Raw genomic sequence first — 18,318 nt, 5'->3', positions numbered from 1 at the left:
TCTGCAGTCTATACATGTGCTTTTAACTCACAACCAGACTCAAAAGCTTCTGTCATAGAGGAGAGGCCTGAGGGAACTAAAGAACTAAGTAGGACCCAGTGCCATGGCTCAGCAGGTGAATGTGCCTGCTGCTGAGTCCGGCAGCCTGCATTCTAGACAGTCTGCATTCTATCCTTGAGACCTGCATGGTGGAAAAGGAACTGGCCCTACAAGTTCTTCTTTTGACCTCCGTACGTATACCCTGGCGTGCATTCACATGACCCACCCCCCAACACTAAATAAACACAATTAAAACAATTTTTTTTTTTTTTTTTTTTTAAAGAATGAAGACAGGGCTGAGGAGATGGCTCAGCAAGTCAGGAACACTGGCTGCTCTTCCAGAGGACCCAGGTTCAATTCCCAGCACTCACATGGCAGTTCACAACTCTCTGTAACTCCAGTTCCAGGGGCCCCAACACCCTCTTCTGGCCTCCATGAACCCTAGGCACTCACATGGTACACAGACATACATACAAGCAGAACACCCACACACATAAAATAAAATGATAATAAAAATGTAAAAATAAATCAATAAAAGAACAAAGGCAATGTGGATCAGCAGAGGAGAAATGAGAAAAAACAAAAAACAAAACTGGTGTTTTAGGGCAGGGCCAACTCAGATTTCGACATCCTCCCAGCTTCTCCCACACTAGCTGAGCCATGGACGTGGCATGAAAGACACTTTACCATAGTCCTGCCGTGCCAACCCGAGGAAGCTTTGCGCCCTTGACCCTTACCCCATTGTCCCTCCTTTGCTGAGTCATTCTTTTGGGTGTTGTCTCAGCCCATTATCTGCTGCAGTTACAAAATACCTTCAAGAAGATGACTTCAAGGAGAGACATTTATTTTGGCTCATGACCCTGTAGGCTGGGAACCCCACAAACAAGGTGATGGCATGGGCCTACTTCAACTCATGACAGAGAGCAGAAAGGCAAGCAGGTTGGTACAGAAGGGACACACACACACACACACACACACACACACACACACACACAGTGGCCTCACTATGTAACAACCCAATCTTGGAGAAACTAATGTAGTCCCTGGAGAAAGGTATTAATGTCTCCTCTGGTTCACAGTGCTGGAGAGCAAACATGGGCCATGTAAGGTAAGCACTTACTACCGAGTTACATCTGCAGACCTTATGGCAATTCCTCCAGATGATCAGTCATCAAGGCTCCACCTTCCAACACCATTGCAACAACAGTCAAATATCCACCAGTGCTTCAGAGGGGACACATGACACTCACACCAGAGCAGCTATGTGTATCCACCTTCTCCTTGGCCTGTGGTTCTCAAGAATGAAGTGGGGAGTCAGCAGCAGTCCCTGGGAATGTAAACCCCCTTGTCCTACCTGGGTCTGGCTCCATCAGACACCAGGAGAAGGCCCGGCACTCCCAGTTCCCATCGGCCTCCTGGGCCATTTGGAGGTCCAGGCAAGTGTCAGGATCAGTTGGAACTGCCAGCCATGAGTTGGCCAAGTATGTGGACTTTCTAGCCTTTTTTCTTTGGAGTTCTCTTACCCGGGAGAGACGAGTGTCAGGGAAATCCCACAGAGGATGCCGAGTGACTAGACTAGGGCTAAATCCTGGAGAAGTTAGGCTTGGAGTTAAAGAAAAGAAACATGCTAACGTTGGGGACAGGAGAAGACATGTACTACAGTGCTGTTGAAAATCAGGGCTTAGGCAGCCTTGACCCCAGCCATTCCCACTTCCCTTAAATGATTGACAGGTCACATTGGTTCAGCATGTGGATCTTCTAAGGAAGAGGTTTCATAATTTTCATCCCATTTTCCAGGGGATTCACAGTTCCAATGTGGCTAGTTACCATTGCTGGAAAGGAAATTGCTTTCTGGTTTAATAAATTATATTAGCTTTAGAAGCAGTGTTTCTTGTGGTGGGGTCAGACTGGCATTAAAATTGTCTGTGTTGAGTGTGGCGTGCACGTCCCTGAGCCACATTCCTGACCTCTGGAGCTGACACCTGAGAATCTGCATTTTTAAACAAGTTCTCCAGGGGAATGGGAGATTCTGATGCTGCCTTGGGCTCCAAATCTAAAAGCCAGCAACGCCTGGGCTGGGGGACAGCTCAGTTGGCGGAGCGCTTGTCTTGCAAGTTCAGTTCCCAGAACCCAAAGAAAGAAGACAGATGTGGTATAGCCTGCTTATAGCTAATTCTAGCAGTGAAGAGGCAGAACCCCGTGGATACCTGGGATGCCCCAACCGGTCACCTAGCCTACTCTGTGAATTCCTAGCCGGTGAAACACCCCTTTTCAAAAAACAAAGTGAACAGGACCTGATGAATGACACCTAAATCTGACCTCTGGCCTGAATACACACACACACACACACACACACACACACACACACACACACACACACACAGTTCTAAGAAAGCTAAATTAACTATGAATTTAGAATACATATTAGTCACCAAAAACATGGTGCTAAGGTCTAAAAAGCCCTAAAAAGCTACCAATCCCCTAAATGTACCAAACTGGGAGTGACTCCAGGCTCCTCCTTCCTAGTCCTCTCTCTCCATGGTCATCCCCTTAAATGTTGTCTCCTGTATGTCACCATACGGCTGCAGAAGGAGCCTGGCTTGGATATTGTCTTCAAATCCCAGTAACTCAAAACAGCTTTCCAGGATGGGAGCCCTTCAAAGGCACGCTGAAAGAGGATAGCCAGAAGAAAGGCCTAAGAAAAAACTATTAATAAACACACCAGCCTACCTAAGCCACATCCTCTCTAGTGCCAGGTGATGTGTTTCCTGGAACACGGCCCCTTCCTACCTGCTTTACCATGTGCTTGGTACATTTTACCAAAAATCCATCATTATAGTTTGTTTTCTCTCATGGAACCTCACAGAACAGGCCATTGACGAAGGAACGAGATTTATTTCTTGCAGTTCTAGAAGCTGGGAAGTTTAAGAGCAGTAAGAAGGGCAAACTCGTGAGAAGCTTTTAGCTGGTAAGGACGATGCAGAAGCCTGAAGAGGCACAGGGTGTCTGATGCAAGAGAGGGTAACTGTGCCAGAGAGAACAGGCTTTATGACCAAGCCACTCCCTCCATTACCCATTAAGCCATTAATCCCTGAGTGGATTAATAGGTCCATGAGGGCCAAGCCCTCGTGACCCAGTCCTCTCCTAAAGGTCTCACCTCTCAAGTGTCATTAACATATCACTTTAGGGATTAAGTCTCTAGCACATAAAATTTGGAAGATTCATTCAAACCATAGCATCCACTGATGGCATATTGTGACTTCTGAAAGTTTAAATATTTAATACTTAGAACTTAAACAGTAAACTCTGTGCAGTTGAATCTGTGGGAATATACTGGAATACACACACACACACACACACACACACACACACACACACACACACACACCGTAAAAAAACAGAAAAAGGATGAAAAGAGACTGGCCTAGAGAATTGTTTAGAAAGTATGTGTGCTCTGGAGTTGGACTAACTGCCTAGGAAGATGTGGGAGGAGTTATTTAAGCCCTTCAGGTTTCCACTCGTGTGTAACACAGGGACCAGCTTCACGTGTATTTGTAAGAAAGAAATCCGTACTCCAAGCTGAGACCCTCAGCAAACACTCCCTAAGTATGAACCAGAAATCACACACACACACACCCCTACCCAGGTTAGATTCCTATGAAATTGTTCATTTTATCTTTAGCCAGAGAAGAATGATAAACCCCAGTCCTGCTTTGTGCTTTTTAACTTCAGGGAAGGGCCGAAGACAGAAATGATAGCAAAGTGGATGCCATCAATACTAGAGGAGTCTGGTTCTGTTCGGAGAGTCACATGCGATCCTGGGATGGGTCAGTCAGAAGACAGACTGTAGAAAGAGTAACCGTGAAGAGCTAAGACTCTTCCTCCGTAGTAACGCTGCCCCATCTCTGCACATGTGGCTCACAGGACGGAGAGGCCGGACACAGTGTTTCTGGTTTCCTGCCCCTCTCTACCGCAGTCCTCTCTGGCAGGTGTGAAGCATCCCCAGCATCAAGTTGAAGAAATGGAACAAACTCATCCCAGGGCTTCTTTAAATATTCAGATAGACCCACGTGCCCCTATTGGTTAAATTAAGCTTTTCTAAGAAAAAAGTAAGTCAATTAGTTCAAAATGTGGGTTAGTGCTTCTGGGTATTTAAAAGAGGATTTTTTTTTCTTTTTTAGTTCATTAGAAACACAGCCACAGGGCAGGTACATACCGACTCCTCCTCACATCCTGTGAGGTGCCACCAAACACCTTGATACCAGTTCTGCTCTCTGGAGCTTCAGATGCTGGGCCTTGAACCGCCTCAGAGCTTTGGACGTATCATTAATATTTAGCCCTTTTATTTAATATCCTTTTATCTTCAGTTTTATTATCAATAGTCACCAAGAGGTGCCTGACGAGGCTACTGAGAAAGTATGTTTCCTTCTTCATTTAGGAATACTTTTTGAACTTTTGTCAAAGAAGTCAGGCCTCCGAGACATCATGAAAAAAACACTGTGGAATACACTTTGAACATAAACTTCAGAACCGGTTAGTCCAAATGGCCTAGACACAATAAACCAAATGAAACTAAATAGAAATAAAACAAGATATTTCTTAAGAAAATGGCCTTCTGGAAGTGATTTCTTGGCCAAAGACTATGAACATTTTCACGACTTGCGGTCATTTTTCTTAAGAGGCTGTCCTACCTTGATGATAATGACAAAAAACATGAAAAAAATTTATATCAACATATTGTTTTTAATTTTGTTCATTTTGTTTTGATCTCCCTAGTTCAATAAGCTATTTGAACATAGCAAATAGCTTCAGAAATAATTTATATACTGAAACCATTATAAAGAACCCCATTACTCAAAAACATTTATTTCATGACATTAATGAACTCATTAGCTCTTCTTCCACTTTCATTAGTATTGCGATGAAATGAAAATACATATTTCTTAACAGCAGAACTGACGGATGCTTCAGTGGACTCTGTAGAGGCACAGCTGGAAGATAAGGAAGTGGCACACCTTGTTAATAGTAGGTTTGACTATCTTTACGTTTGAATGCTTTATTGGCCAAGTGACATTTTATTGCCAGGATATTATAACAAAGGGAGACAGCACATTTTCAGATTTCACAAACACACAATTTGCTTATGGAAAACCACACTCCTCTTGTACATTATTCATTTAAAAAAGCACCCAGGAAACTGGTAGATATGTACTTAGCTGGAAAAGTCCAGAGCTACAGTCACCTGGTAGTAATTAGAATCTAAACATTCTACTCCTATCAATCACTGTGTTGAGTTTACTGTGACCTGTTTTTCTGGCACAGAATCAAAGACAAAAATATGCAATATTCTACCTTGCCCTCCAAAGATGCACACAGAAGAGCCCGGGACTTGGTGGGTTTGCAGGCTAATCTGGTTGGGTGAGGGAGCATTCCTTTTGTCTCCAAATTCCTCTAAAACACAAATGTGTCTTTACTTCCAATAAGCTAGTAAAATAGAACCACTGTCTGGCAAAGATTATGCTGTGCTTAGACTGTTTCTACAGTACTTGAAGTCCAGGACCTCAGCCTAGCGGCATCCTGCCTCCCCAAATCCCTAAGTCACAGGCAAAGAAATTTGAGTGGCAGGGAATCGTTTCCTTGAGAGTGAGTGGTGTGTGTGTGTGTGTGTGTGTGTGTGTGTGTGAGAGAGAGAGAGAGAGAGAGAGAGAGAGAGAGAGAGAGAGAGAAGAAAGAGAGAGAGAGAGAGAGAGAGAGAGAGAGAGAGAGAGAGAGAGAGAGAGTAGAAGAGACACTGTGTGTGAGAGTGTGTGGGTCGGAGAGAGATTTTTGTGTGTGTGTGTGTGTGTGTGTGTGTGTGTGTGTGTGTGTGTGAGAGAGAGAGAGAGAGAGAGAGAGAGAGAGAGAGAGAGAGAGAGAGAGAGAGAGAGAGAGATTATTCTTTGTTTCCTTAGAGGCTGGAAGTGGTCAAGAAGTTTGGTCATGTGCTATGGAACCAGTTTGTCTACGCTAGTGAAGTCTGGAAGACCTGGGCCACATGGTTTAACTTTTTAACTTCTGTTTTCAATGTTTCTGCAGTGCTGGGGACCAAATTGAGGGCCTCTTGCCTGCCAAGCTGGTGCTCCTTCACTAACTACACACCACAGCCTTGGTTTTCTTGTGTATAAAGAAATGTGGGAAAATATTGGAGTTTTAATAGCTAATAAATAGCCTTGTGCGGTTCAGCATATGTGGCATTCCAGCACTTGGGAGGCCGAGGCAGAAGGATCTTGAGTTTGGGGCCAATCTGAGCTACAGCAGGAGTCCCTGTCTCAAAACTCAAAACAACAACAAAAATAAAACAAAACAAAATGAGCCAATGGTTAAATGCTTACTAATGTTTCAGATACCATGTTAAATGCTTGGATGCATACTAACTTATTTAAATTTCAAAACAACCAAATGTTGTGTCCCAGAACATAGAATAAGGAGATTGAGGCATTAAAAAAAAAGCAGCTGGAAGGTAAAATGCACCCCACCACAACCTGGGTTCAGACAGAGGCTTTCAGCCGTTCTGCTCCACAGTCTGCAATTAGCATCTCTCTCCCTACACGTGAGCACGTGCACAATTATTGTGTTTACTATATGCCAGCCATCTTGCTAAAACATTTGGGGAAAATAAATGGGGTTACAGTCACAAGACATATTTTTGTCCTTTCAGAGTTATTTCTCTGCCACTTTGTAGAGTTAGATTACATGAGTTCAAACTTCATCTGAATTCAAAAAACATTACTCAAGATGATCTTCAATTGAATGCAACAGAATTAATAGTGAAATTGAAAAGAAAGACATGTCAAAATAGCTTCGATTTGAATTCATATTTAGCCTCAAAATCACTTTATGAATCCTTAAGTAATCAAATCAAGAGAGCATGGTTTTCTCTTTTGATTTGTTTCTTTAAAGTGATTAACTAAATGCTTTTTCTGGCCTCTGCCCAAGAGCCTACAAAATCCTGTGGGTTTACCAGGGTAAATCCCCTCAACTCACCTCTCACAACACACAGACACCTCCATTCCCTAGCCCTCTCTTCAAAGAGTCCATAATAACTGACTCCACTGGGTCGGGGGAGGTGGTCCCTTCCTCTACTGCTGTAATCACTTTCTACAAAACGTTCCACCAGAGAAAAAATCTGATGGTGGACATATTAACCCAAAGCAGTCCCTGAAGTCTCTTTAGCTCCCAGGAACTGGTGGTGTCTAGTCATTCTTCTTTGTCCTGCTTTTGAATTGTAGAATATCATTCATTAGCTTTTTCAAGTTAAAAAATTCCAGTAAATATAGGATTGGACTAAATGCTACCCTGATTGTTCACGTGTTCATTCATTTGTAATAAATGGCTGGAGAGCTCATCCTGCTCTGGGCAGCGTGCTGGGACACTCAGGTATATTGGGTTAGTAGAGGAAGCATGGCACTAAAGGCACTTAGACAGAGTTCCTAGCAGATGAGCCTGAGAAGGCTGGAAGCGATAGCTCAGTCGGAGTGTGAACATTTTGATGGCTTTTGGAAGAGTTTGTCTGGTGGTTTTCCTAATTGATATTGCCAACAAAAATATGAGAATCTGGAATGGGAATCCATGGTTGTTTATAAAGCAGGTGTGTGAGGGGTGCTGGGATGATCTCCTCCCCAAATCACCTTGTCTCTACTTTCTGAGACAGGGAAACAGATACAGGAGTGGTCTTTTCTGGTGATGTTGGTAGAGACAGCTCATGTGGACAAACCATCTTGTGGAAGCTGCTCAGATCTTCAGGTGGCTTACGGTGAAGAATCTAAAAGTTGATGGCTGCAGCAAAAGTTCCACACTGAACTGGATTGCTGTTTGTAATACAGAAACCACATCTCTCACACAGTTTAAATGGTGAGCAGAATAGACTCCACGATGTGAAGGACTTAGAAAACAGAGAGGCTAAACAAATAATATTGCCTCTACAAAAATAGTAAGAGGGCATTTAAAAAATTTCGATTTCAAATTGAGTATATGTAAAAGATCATTTAATAAACCTGGAACTGAACCCTTTTATGAGTTCAACTGTAATTTTATGTTACTGGGTTTTAACAATTAAGCAACCTTTCCTCCTTATCTTTCATTTGATGGGAGCAGTGGAGAAAGAGCACATATTTCTCGTTGTGTTTGTTTGGTTTTGTTTGGCAGTTCTGCCTGGTAACCATGTTGGTTACTAGCCTGACGAGGTTTTTTTAGTATTTGATGAAGTATCCTTACAGGTACAAAATTTTGGTTGCGGGGCAGAAGCCGATGCGATGCTAGGAGGTGGATAAACAGTCCTGCGACAATCAGACCAATTCATACTTTCCAAGGTGTGTTTTTCATCCCTAGTTTAAGTTCGGTCCTGCCCGTTGTTCCAAAAACGTCGAGGCAGTTTCTGAAACTGCTGTTTCTCCAAGTCCGTTAAAAAGTGATTCGTGCCTGGGTGGCATTTCCCCCTCTTTAGCCCTGCCATTCCCACCTCCACCGCCTGGCTTTTGCCAGTAGGGACTTGCCCTGGGGGGTATTTTGTCCTGGGAACACAAAACTATTTTCTTTTCTGGAAATACGTTGACGTCAACTGGGAGCTGTTTCTGGTTGCTTTGCTTCCCCGGAGCGTCCAATCCAGCATACTGCCTCCGGCAAACTGCGAGCAATTGGAAGCAGCTCCCCCAGAGGGGAGTGGAGCCGGTGTCTGCGTGGGAGCGGGTTGGAGAGTGGTTGTAGCCGGTCTGCTGCAAAAAGGGGAGATCTGGAGAGCTACTCCCTTGTGGGCCCAAGCGTGGAGCTGGATCCCCTGGCAAAGTCTGAGGCGCAGTCCCCGAGCTAGGGTGAAGGACCCTTGGTTCATGGCAAGTCTAGAGATCAAAGCCACTGGTAGTAAGGTGACTTGCCCCCGGCCCAACTGAGGTCTCAGCACCCGAGCAATTCTCAGAGATTACAACAATCTGACAGCATCCCGGGATCAAAGGTCCGCTCTCCAGAAGAAGCGGTGTGCGACTAGCATGTGCAGGCTCATGAGCTGAGCTCCGGGGCCATGTGTGTCCGCTTAGCCGCCCACTGCTCCCAGGTCTGGGAAGGTAGTGCATCTCACAACATGTTTCCAGGGGCTAAGAGGGCGAACAGAACGCTGTGACAAATCCGACCACCTCTCTAGTAGGACCTGGGAAAGTAGTCCCTAGAAGTCCAACCCCAAAGACCCTCTCCTCCTCCTCGGACAGATGTAGTTTGTCTGTGATGAGAGGGCGCGTGGGCGTCTGTGTGTGTGTGTGTGTGTGTGTGTGTGTGTGTGTGTGTGTGTGTGTGTGTCTCCCCGAGGAGCTTGAGGAAACCTGAGAGGCAGGGACTTGTTACAACTTGTTTCACACCTGGCATGGCTTCCCCAACGCTCTGTGGTGTCCAGGGCTAAGGAGGCTCTCTCAGAGGGCGACGAAAGAAGGCTGCAGAGAAGGCCCTGTCATCTCCCTCTCGGATGCCCACGCTGCCCGGACTTAGCTTTTCTTTCTTCTTACTTAACATTCCTTGTAAATTACATTGTGATGGCTGGTTTCTATTGAGGCACAAAATGATAAACGCCCTGAAAAAACAAAACAAGATAGGCAACAGGGAAAGAGGGAACAAATAGTTGAGACAGAACTCCCCACAGCCACATTGAGACTTAGAGGCAAATTCCAATGACGAACGCAAGGACCCTGTGAGGCTGCCTCCAGGGAGGCCAGGCCTGGCACATGGGTTCACTGCTGAGATCTGGCTCCATTGGTTTTCCACGGCCTTGAGTCTCAGACCTCGCTGGAGAGCCTGGGGACAGTTGGGCATCCTGAGGAGCTGGAGAAAGTTAGGATGCCGCTCATCTCTGGAGACCGCCCTGGCTATTGCCACCAAAGAGCAGTTAAGGTCCGGTTGGCACTAGGGCACTGGCCCCCAGGGCCGGGAGAGAACGGGAGGTGGTGACGCGAAGACGTGCCCAGAGCCTGGGCGCGCCAAGGGCGGGGGTTTGGCTGGAAGTGGGACAGTATCTCCTATGGGAAAGCGGGACCCAGCGAGCTCTTTGGCTGTCTTTCCAGTTTCCGAGGTGCCCGCCCCCACGCGCCGGAGGCAGCGCAGCCCCGAGGGCGAATGCAGGGCAGTTGGCAAACTTAAAAGTGAGAGCGCGCTCGAGATCCAAATTGCCGGAATTGTGGCTAGAGCGGGGGCGACCCAAGCCCAAGTTCACTTTTTCCAACAGCCGGCTCTCCGGCTTGTCCTTTAGGGATCCGCGCTGCTTTGGTGCCAACCTAGGCATTCCTTGCCCCGGGGTGTTGTGTCATTTTGCTCTGGGGCAGGGAGGACGGCGGCCCGAGTGGGTAGCGAGTGGGTCCCTGGGGTCCCGGAAAGCTGCTCTTCCCACGTCTCCCCTCCCACCAACCCCTCCCAGTCTTTCTTTCTTGCACTTTCCCGGGGCTGGCTAGACCGGCGCGGACTTGCCCCAGACCTTTGGGGAGCGCCCCAGGTCTTTAATGACAGCTTAAAAGTGGCAGTTGGAAAAGTCTAAACAGACGAGGCTGACGAGGGGCGTGTTCCGCTCCTTAGCAAGAGTCGGGATGGGAGCTGGGAGCCGCGCTGCTGGCCCCAGGCCCCCGCGCCTCGCCGCCAGCAAGTAGGTGGGGGAGCCGCCGCTGCCGCCAGCCCCATCCCGCTCCCAAGCCTCGCCCGCTGCGCCCTGGCCGCGGGCGCAGAGAGGGTGCAGGGCCTCGCGGAGCCTCCTCCGCCCAGCTCATTAACCTGCCTGCTCCGGGCGGTCCCGGACACCGGCTCCTCGCAGCAGCACCCGCGGCCCGCACACTGCAGCAGCCGCCCGGATCCCCCGGCTCCGGGGGGCAATGAGGGGGCGGTGGAGGGGGCACTGCTCCTCCGGCATTACCTAGGGAAGCGACACCGCCCCGCCCTCCCGCCGGCCCTCCCTCGCGCCCGCCAGGGCCCGCGCGCCGGCTCCGCTAGAGGGTAAGTTGGGAGTGTTTCGCCCCCACCGACAGCTCTCCCTCCCCTTCCTATTTTTGTTTTTTCCCCAAAGTTTTCCTAGAAGTGGGGATCGGGCTAGGGGGGAGGACGAAGGTCCCACTGGGCTCCCTCTTTTACCCTCTCCAGGCCACAGTTACCCCCCACTTCCCCTCCCTGGCATCCCCTCGCCCCTCCCGAGTGGCGCTCGGGAATGACAATTGGAGCGCGGCTCCTTTAAGAGCCCGGCTTTGCCTCCCGGTAGCTGAAGGTCATTAAACACAAAAGCTCTCAGCGCTGCGGTCCAATATAGCGCATGCGCCCTGCCCGAGGACTGGCAGGGAGACGGCAATATGGCGAGAATGCCTGGCAGCGGGGACTGTAACACCAGCGCGGGCGGCAGCGCCGCCGCAGCGGCGGAGAACAATGGGGAGCGGGGCGAGGGCGAGCGCGGGGCCGGGGGCCGCGGACGCCGCCACGGCCGCCCGCACTACTGCAGCGCGGGCGAGGAGGAGGAGGAGGAAGAGGAGGAGGAGGAGGAGGACGAGATCCAGGAGGTGCAGATAACGGGGGACGAGGAGGAGGAGGAGGACGGAGGTGGGGGGCTGGAGGACGAGGAGGAGGAGGAAGAGGAGGAGATGGGGATGGACTGGGAAGAGCCCCTGGAGCCGGAGGACTCGGCCGGGGAGGAGCTGGAGCCCGAGCCGGTCCATATGATCCATATGGACCAGAGCGCCGCGCTGGAGCCCGAGGCGCCGCCGCGTCTGCTAGCTCCCCGGGCCCGCGCGGGGCCGCCGGGGGACAGCGCGGAGCTGGACCCCGACGTGCTGCAGCGCCCCGAGCGGGCCCGGCTGAGCGAGAACACCCGGCTGGCTACCCGCTACGCCGTGCGCATCTTCCGGGAGTACCTGAGCGAAAAGGCTCAGAGCCCGGACTTCGAGACCATGGACAAGGGGGCGCTGTGCCGCGTGCTGCGCTCCTTCTACGCCGAGGCCCGTTCCAAGAGCGGCCAGCTCTACAGCAAGTCCTCGCTCATCAGCATCCGCAGCTCCCTCAACCGCTACCTCAACGAGCCCCCGTACTGTCGCACGCTCGACCTCACCAAGGACCCCGAGCTGCGCAGCGCCAACCTGACGCTAGCCGCAGTCATCCGCAAGCTCGAGGAGCAGGGCGCGGGGCCCGTGGTGCAGAAGCAAGCCATCACGCGCGCCGACCTGCGCAAGCTCTACACCTCCAGCGTCTTCAGCACCAACACGCCCTTTGGGCTGCTCAACAAGGTCTGGTTCGAGACCTGCATGTACTTCTGCACGCGCGGCCGCGAGAACCAGCGCGAGCTGGAGGAGGACTCCTTCGGGCTGGCCATGGACGAGGACGGTCGCAAGTTCGTCTACTTCAAGTCGCTCGGGCCTTACCACAAGTCGCGTTCCTCGTCCTGGAGTAAGAAGCGGGCGGAAAGCAGCGACGAAGAGAACTTGCCGCGCATGTACGAGACGGGCACTGAGTTCTGTCCCTATGCCAGCTTTGTCAAGTACCTGTCGAAGCGCAATCCCCTCTGTAAGGCGTTCTTCCAGCGGCCCCGGGACCACTGCAGCGAGGGCGATGTGACCTGGTACGAGAACAAAGCCATAGGCAAGAACTTGCTGGGCACCAGGATGCAGATGCTCTCCAAGGCAGCCAAGCTGTCCAAGACCTACACTAACCACTGCATCGGCGCGGTGTCCATCGCCACGCTCAACAGCATCGCGGGCATCGGGACCAAGCTAGGTTCCCCGGCCCCGCAGGGCTGCTATACCGAGGCTCTGAACGGGTCAGCTCGTCACCACTCCCACCATCCCCCGACCCATCCTTCCCACCACCACCGCCCCCAGCCGCCCTCGCTGGGGAACACGTATATCCTCCCCAAAGACAGCCAGGTCGGGCCCGACGTGAAATCCGAGGCTGCGCCCAAGCGCGCACTGTACGAGTCAGTGTTCGGGTCCGGGGAAATCTGCGGCCCTTCTTCCCCCAAAAGACTTTGTATCCGTCCTCCCTCGGAACCTGTGGATGCGGTGGTGGTGGTTTCCGTGAAACACGACCCCCTGCCTCTTCTTCCAGAAGTCAATGGGCACCGAAGCTCCAATTCTCCCACCATAGCCTCACCTGCTATTGTTTCCCCCACCCAGGTAACCAAACCCACGTCTATGCATGAAATATTTGTCGGTACCACTTCGGGACTAACTTTTGTGTTCCTGTCGGTCGGGCTTGGGGTGGGTGGGGATTTTTTTTGTTTTTTAAACAAGTAGTCGTTATACCGCACCGGATTTGATACAGTTCCTAGAAATGTAACTCTTCGTGCTTTGGCGGAAACTCTACCCCAACTTAAAAGATGCCAGGGATCCTTAGCTTCCAAGTCTTTGCAGCGAAGTAACGCTAGAAACCTCGAGGTTGTCAGAACAGAAGGTTTAAGCTCGCTCTTGAAGTGCCTCTCCATGATGCCTGAGTTTTATAAGGCAAGGATTGCCAGGGCGCTTAATAGATCTTAAAGAAATTAGAATGAAGTTACTTTTAAAATGCTTCATTACATACTCGCCACAACTTCTGAAGGTAGAAAAAATGCGCTTCTAAATTATTAAAAAGAAAACATGCCAATTCCACTTCCTGTAGATTGCTTTTTTTGTTGTTAAAGAAAAGGGGCGGAGACTGCCGCGGCAGGCAATGGAGTGCCAGTTTATTCTTTTATCATGCAGTGGCGTGTAACGTGACCTTTGGGGTGTCATTCCCATTAGTGTTTGTTAACATTACTCAGATGAGAAAGTGATGTCTGAGCTACGGACGTGATACACAGATGATGTGCAGCTGTGACGTGCCAAGCTGGCTGTGGGCACTGAAACAGATTTATTCATCCCTAGCCCAGTTGAGGCTCACTATCTGGGGCCCAAACAAGGAAGAGAAAGAAAGTGGGGGGGAGGCATCACTCCAGAGTAAGTGAACAGCCACACCAGGATCGAACTTGGGCAAATCAGTTCACCTGTCTGGACTTTAGGTATCGTCGTTAAATCTGAAAGAAACCCAACGAAATTATCAGTGACCGTAGTGACCACGCAGAGACTAGGGCCTGAAGTGTTGGAGGCTCTTTTCCCTGCTGCGTTGCCTGGAGGAACCTGTTCACCAGCACTGTTGAGGTTATGTTCCTGTCCTGGATGCTTCTCCAGAAGGCAGACCTAGGAGGCCTCTTATGGCCCCGTTTTGCTGGCAGGAGCCACAGGAAGTTTTTACCATCTTGACCCCTCCCCACCCCCACTCCCCCCCATCAGCAGAAATAGGAATTCTGCCCCAAGTCTGGAGAAATAGTGAAGGCCCGTCATTACCTCTGTGCTCCTTCTCCAAAGTGGAAATTCCAGTTTGGGACAAGCTGACCCTTTCAGAGGCTTACTAGCTAATGGGCATGCCTCAAGGCTGCCAGGAAGGGCTGTGAATGGCAGTATAAACACCACTGGCTTCTAAACCCACAGAGCCTGCAGGCTGTGTCCTGTGCTGCTCTCTGTATGTGGTTCCTTCTGTCAGGGGTTGTTTAAAAGAATTTTAAGGGTGGAGAGTCGGGTTTGCTTTCTTTGAAAGCAAAGCAAAAATGTTCACAGTCTTCTAATAAATACCCTTAAAATACCCTGGGTTAGAGGCGCATCCGATTAAGAGCTTTAGCACCTAAGAATGTATATTAAATATGTATGTCCGCTGGAGAATAATGAAACGTCAGTTCTGGATATCGGTGTTGTATAGACGTGCGACTGAAGAGTCCATAACAGTTGTTTGTTGTTGTTTTTCTCCTTCTTTCCGGACTTTTGTTTTCTGATTGCACTCCCCCACCCCATCACGGTGTTTCATTTACCCTAGTGAGCTAAATCAGCCTATAAAACTTTATACTGACACTTTTATTATTCTCAAATCATTGTCAGGCAACTCCCAAGTTAAATGTAGATCTGGGTATATTTTGCTTATGTGATTACTAACTGTGGCTGTCCAATAACATTTTAGCTGTTCCACTCTTTTAGTTACAACTACAGAAAAGGCATTCTATTTGCGCTTCTTTGTGGGGAGGGGGTCTAAAGATCAAGCCCTGTGCATGATGGGCAGGTGCTGTACTGTTCATTGAACTCCACCCCCAGCCGTTTGCATGTATTTAATAGTCAACTTGTCAGTTAGAATACAGTAGAAAACATTTCTTTCTTAAGAAGCCAGTGGTTTTAACAGTTTAAAACACGTTTGCTTTAAGTAAAAAGATCCACTAAACGTTTACCTTTGGCATATATTAAAATCCCTGTCTTTGCAGATTAATCACGGTCGAGGTTAGTGGTCAGTGGCAACATGGGAGGCATCCATTCTTCCCATCGACTCAACCCCCTGGAGATGCCTGGAGACTGGAACTCCAGCTGTGATTTTCTTAATGTCACCCTCCCACATAGCACTGAACCAGGGGTATGCCCTGATGTTTTCCCTAGACATACACACCTGTCATAAAGCTTGATTTAAATAGCAGGCACAATAAGAGGTGGACAATAGTATCTTCTGATAAAAATGGAACAAGTACAATATCCTACAAGACACCTTACCTAATGCTTATGACTTATTTATTTCTGGAATTTTCCATTTAATATTTTTAGACCGTAGTTGACCCTGGAAAGGAGAACTTTGGGTAAAGGATGAATAATCTCTTTCTGAGGATGTTAACTAGTGTCTTCATCTATGGGGAAGGTAGGAAAATGAATAGGAGTACGGAGTCCGTGAGTTTCGGTGTAGAGTGTCTGTCTGCTTTGGGAGGGTGATGGTAGTTCTAACTGGTAACTCTGATTCTCATCAGTGGTGTTAGCAGTCAGAAGTGCTTTATGTCCCTCCCCCACCAGTGTCATGATGACCAGGTTTTGGTAGTAATCACTCTTTCCATTTTACTTGGTTATTTATTTCAGTGTCTGGGAACTGAACCCAGGGTTTTGCCTATGTTGAAGACATACTTGCTGTGCTCCATTTAAAAAATGTTAACACCATCAAGCATGGTGGTACACACTGTAATCCCATCACTGGGTAGGTTGAGGCTAGCGTGCGCTCTATAGTGCAACCCTACCTCAAAAATAAATTTTAAAAAATATTAAATTGGAAAAATAGGTTTAATACTATATCCTACATCTTTATAGCTATTCTCTTTGCATGAAAATACAGCATTTTACCTATTTCAGGAGATGGTAGAAATTTGTAATTCATTTGTTGTGCTGTGATTGAACCACAAGTCTTCAGTATGTTCAGTAGGCCCTAACACTGAGCTGTACCTGGAATTTTATTCTTCATAACCCAAAGGAAGAAGTATTAATAATTTTACGTTCTACTTGCCGTAGTTTTTTGTTGATGTGTTTGTAGATGACTTGCGCCTCTAATGCGAAATAAAAATGGGCAAGTTAGTGCACTGTAAAACATGCTTGGGGCTGGAGATGTAGCTCAGTGTTAGAGCTTATAGTTTGCATGCACAGAGCCCCAGGCAACACCTCTCTCTCTCTCTCTCTCTCTCTCTCTCTCTCTCTCTCTCTCTCTCTCTCTCTCAAGTGTGTATGTGTCCCTCCCCCAAACATCCGGAGTACTTGCAACTTGTGACCAAGGTGTCTGGTTACGCTTGCTTGACCCTAGCCCAGATTCATTCTGGAAATACTTTCAAGGAATTCCGTAAGTAGAAGTTGAGTAGCATAGAGGTTCAGGTGGGGTTCTGTGTGACCCGTCTTACAGTGTTCTTGAGTTGGCCCTTACAATATACAAGCTAGACACAGGAGCAGCCACCTAGCTCTCTGTCTCTGTCTCTGTCTCTGTCTCTGTCTCTCTCTCTCTCTCTCTCTCTCTCTCTCTCTCACACACACACACACACACACACACACATTCACCTTCAAGAAGGAGTCAGAGGCTAACATCACTGTTGCTTTTTTGGGGGTGCAGTGGTGTGGAGAGAAGGTTGTGCCGTGTAGACCAAGCTGGCCTAGAATTGCTAGTCGTCCAGCTTTGCCTCCTAAGTGCGGGATTACAGGCGGCTCCAGGGGCCGTTCTCTCACTCAGGTGCTGTATTGCTGGAGGAGCTGCAGTGTGCTGCGTATGTATTTGATGGAAAGGAGTGTGCATTTGCCATACTGGAACAGACTCCAAGGCTGTATGATGGGTTGGAAGACGAGGCAGGAGAAATGCCATGTTCTAAAGGTGAGCGTTCGTGCAGGCGGGAAGGTCAGTGAAGCAGGCGCTGACTACTTGGCAGTACTAGGCTTCCTTGCCTCGCTCACGATGGGTGTTTTCCCGTGTTTTAGTGTTGGTTTGTGGCTACACTCCTTTTCTACAGTAAGAGGTTTGCTCTTTTAGGGAAACTTCAAACTGGCAGAGGAACTACATGTCTGGTGCATAAGTATGTAACTGGTAGTTGTTGTTTTTCCGTTCAGGGAGTAGTTACTGAGTGTTGACTGTTTTAGCTTTGTGCCAGGAATTTATAAATTGATCAATTTTCTACTTGGCAAGTCTTGTTGGCAAGATTTCAGCCTCATTTCGTATTAAAACCAGATTAAAATTTAAAAAAGTTAAAAGGAATTGTCCGGGATGGGCTGTAAGGCCTCACATAGCCCAGGCTAGCCTTCAACTCCTAATCCTTCTGTTATTTCCTAAACTCTAAGTTACAGGTGTCAGCTGCCTGGCTGATAAACTCAATGTTTTGCAGCTGTTGCTGGAAGAAAGTAATCTAGTTTTATATCCTCCTTATGTACTCTTACATATTAATATTACTATCAGTATGGGGGGATATTATTATTTTGTTTTCATTACTACTGGTAAAATAGCATCTCACTGTGTTACACAGGCTGGTCTCAATTTTCCTGTCTCAGTCATTTGAGCAGCTAGAATTATAGGGGCACATCACCACACCCAGAAGTTTATTATTTCAAACGTATATAAATCAACACCAGGGGCCAGTTTGCTGTGCATTGAAGCAGATATATGGAATAGGAAAAAAAGTACCTGCTGAGAAACAAAGGCTTGGGTGTCATCTATGTAAAATTGGAATGTCCAACCTTTGGGGCTTCTCCAGCCTCGTGGTCATCCACCAAGTTCATGGTTATCCCTCCCAACCTCTAAATCTCATAATACCTTAAGTAAGTTTATGCTGGACTACATTCACAGGTATCCTGGGCCATAGGCTGGATACTCCTGATGTAAAATTGAAATATTTTTATCACTGATTTGAAATCAGGGACCCCTAGACACCCACTTGTTATGATCAAAGTAGATTTTGGACAGAGAGAA

At 48.2% G+C, this 18,318-nt stretch overlaps 1 protein-coding gene and 1 long non-coding RNA gene across 5 annotated transcripts in view; one reads left to right on the top strand and one right to left on the bottom strand.

Annotated features, from left to right (window-relative positions):
• Kctd1 (potassium channel tetramerization domain containing 1) overlaps positions 1 to 18,318 on the top strand; it is a 203,724-nt gene that overhangs the window by 91,557 nt on the left and 93,849 nt on the right. Inside the window, exon 1 of one of the 4 annotated variants that reach the window (XM_052741591.1) lies at positions 9,625 to 11,034. The exons of 1 other annotated variant lie outside the window; for it this stretch is intronic. Coding sequence is in view for 2 of the 3 variants with exons in the window: in XM_052741588.1 (XP_052597548.1) it covers positions 11,382 to 13,190 (1,809 nt within the window). In the remaining variant the exon portion in view is untranslated. Of the gene's footprint in view, positions 1 to 9,624; positions 11,035 to 11,063; positions 13,191 to 18,318 lie in introns of those variants that run through there. 2 more of the 4 variants (XM_052741588.1, XM_052741589.1) reach the window with 2 other exon arrangements.
• On the bottom strand, positions 5,063 to 12,050 carry LOC128112556 (uncharacterized). The gene is made up of 2 exons (XR_008219023.1): positions 11,937 to 12,050; positions 5,063 to 9,631 (listed from the first exon to the last, which is right to left on the bottom strand). It is a non-coding gene; the product is annotated as an uncharacterized LOC128112556 (long non-coding RNA).

The sequence above is a fragment of the Peromyscus californicus genome, unplaced genomic scaffold (assembly GCF_007827085.1).
Source record: "Peromyscus californicus insignis strain IS unplaced genomic scaffold, ASM782708v3 Scaffold_17__1_contigs__length_78620276, whole genome shotgun sequence".
NCBI lineage: Eukaryota > Metazoa > Chordata > Mammalia > Rodentia > Cricetidae > Peromyscus > Peromyscus californicus.
This window is presented reverse-complemented; position numbering and strand designations above follow the sequence as displayed.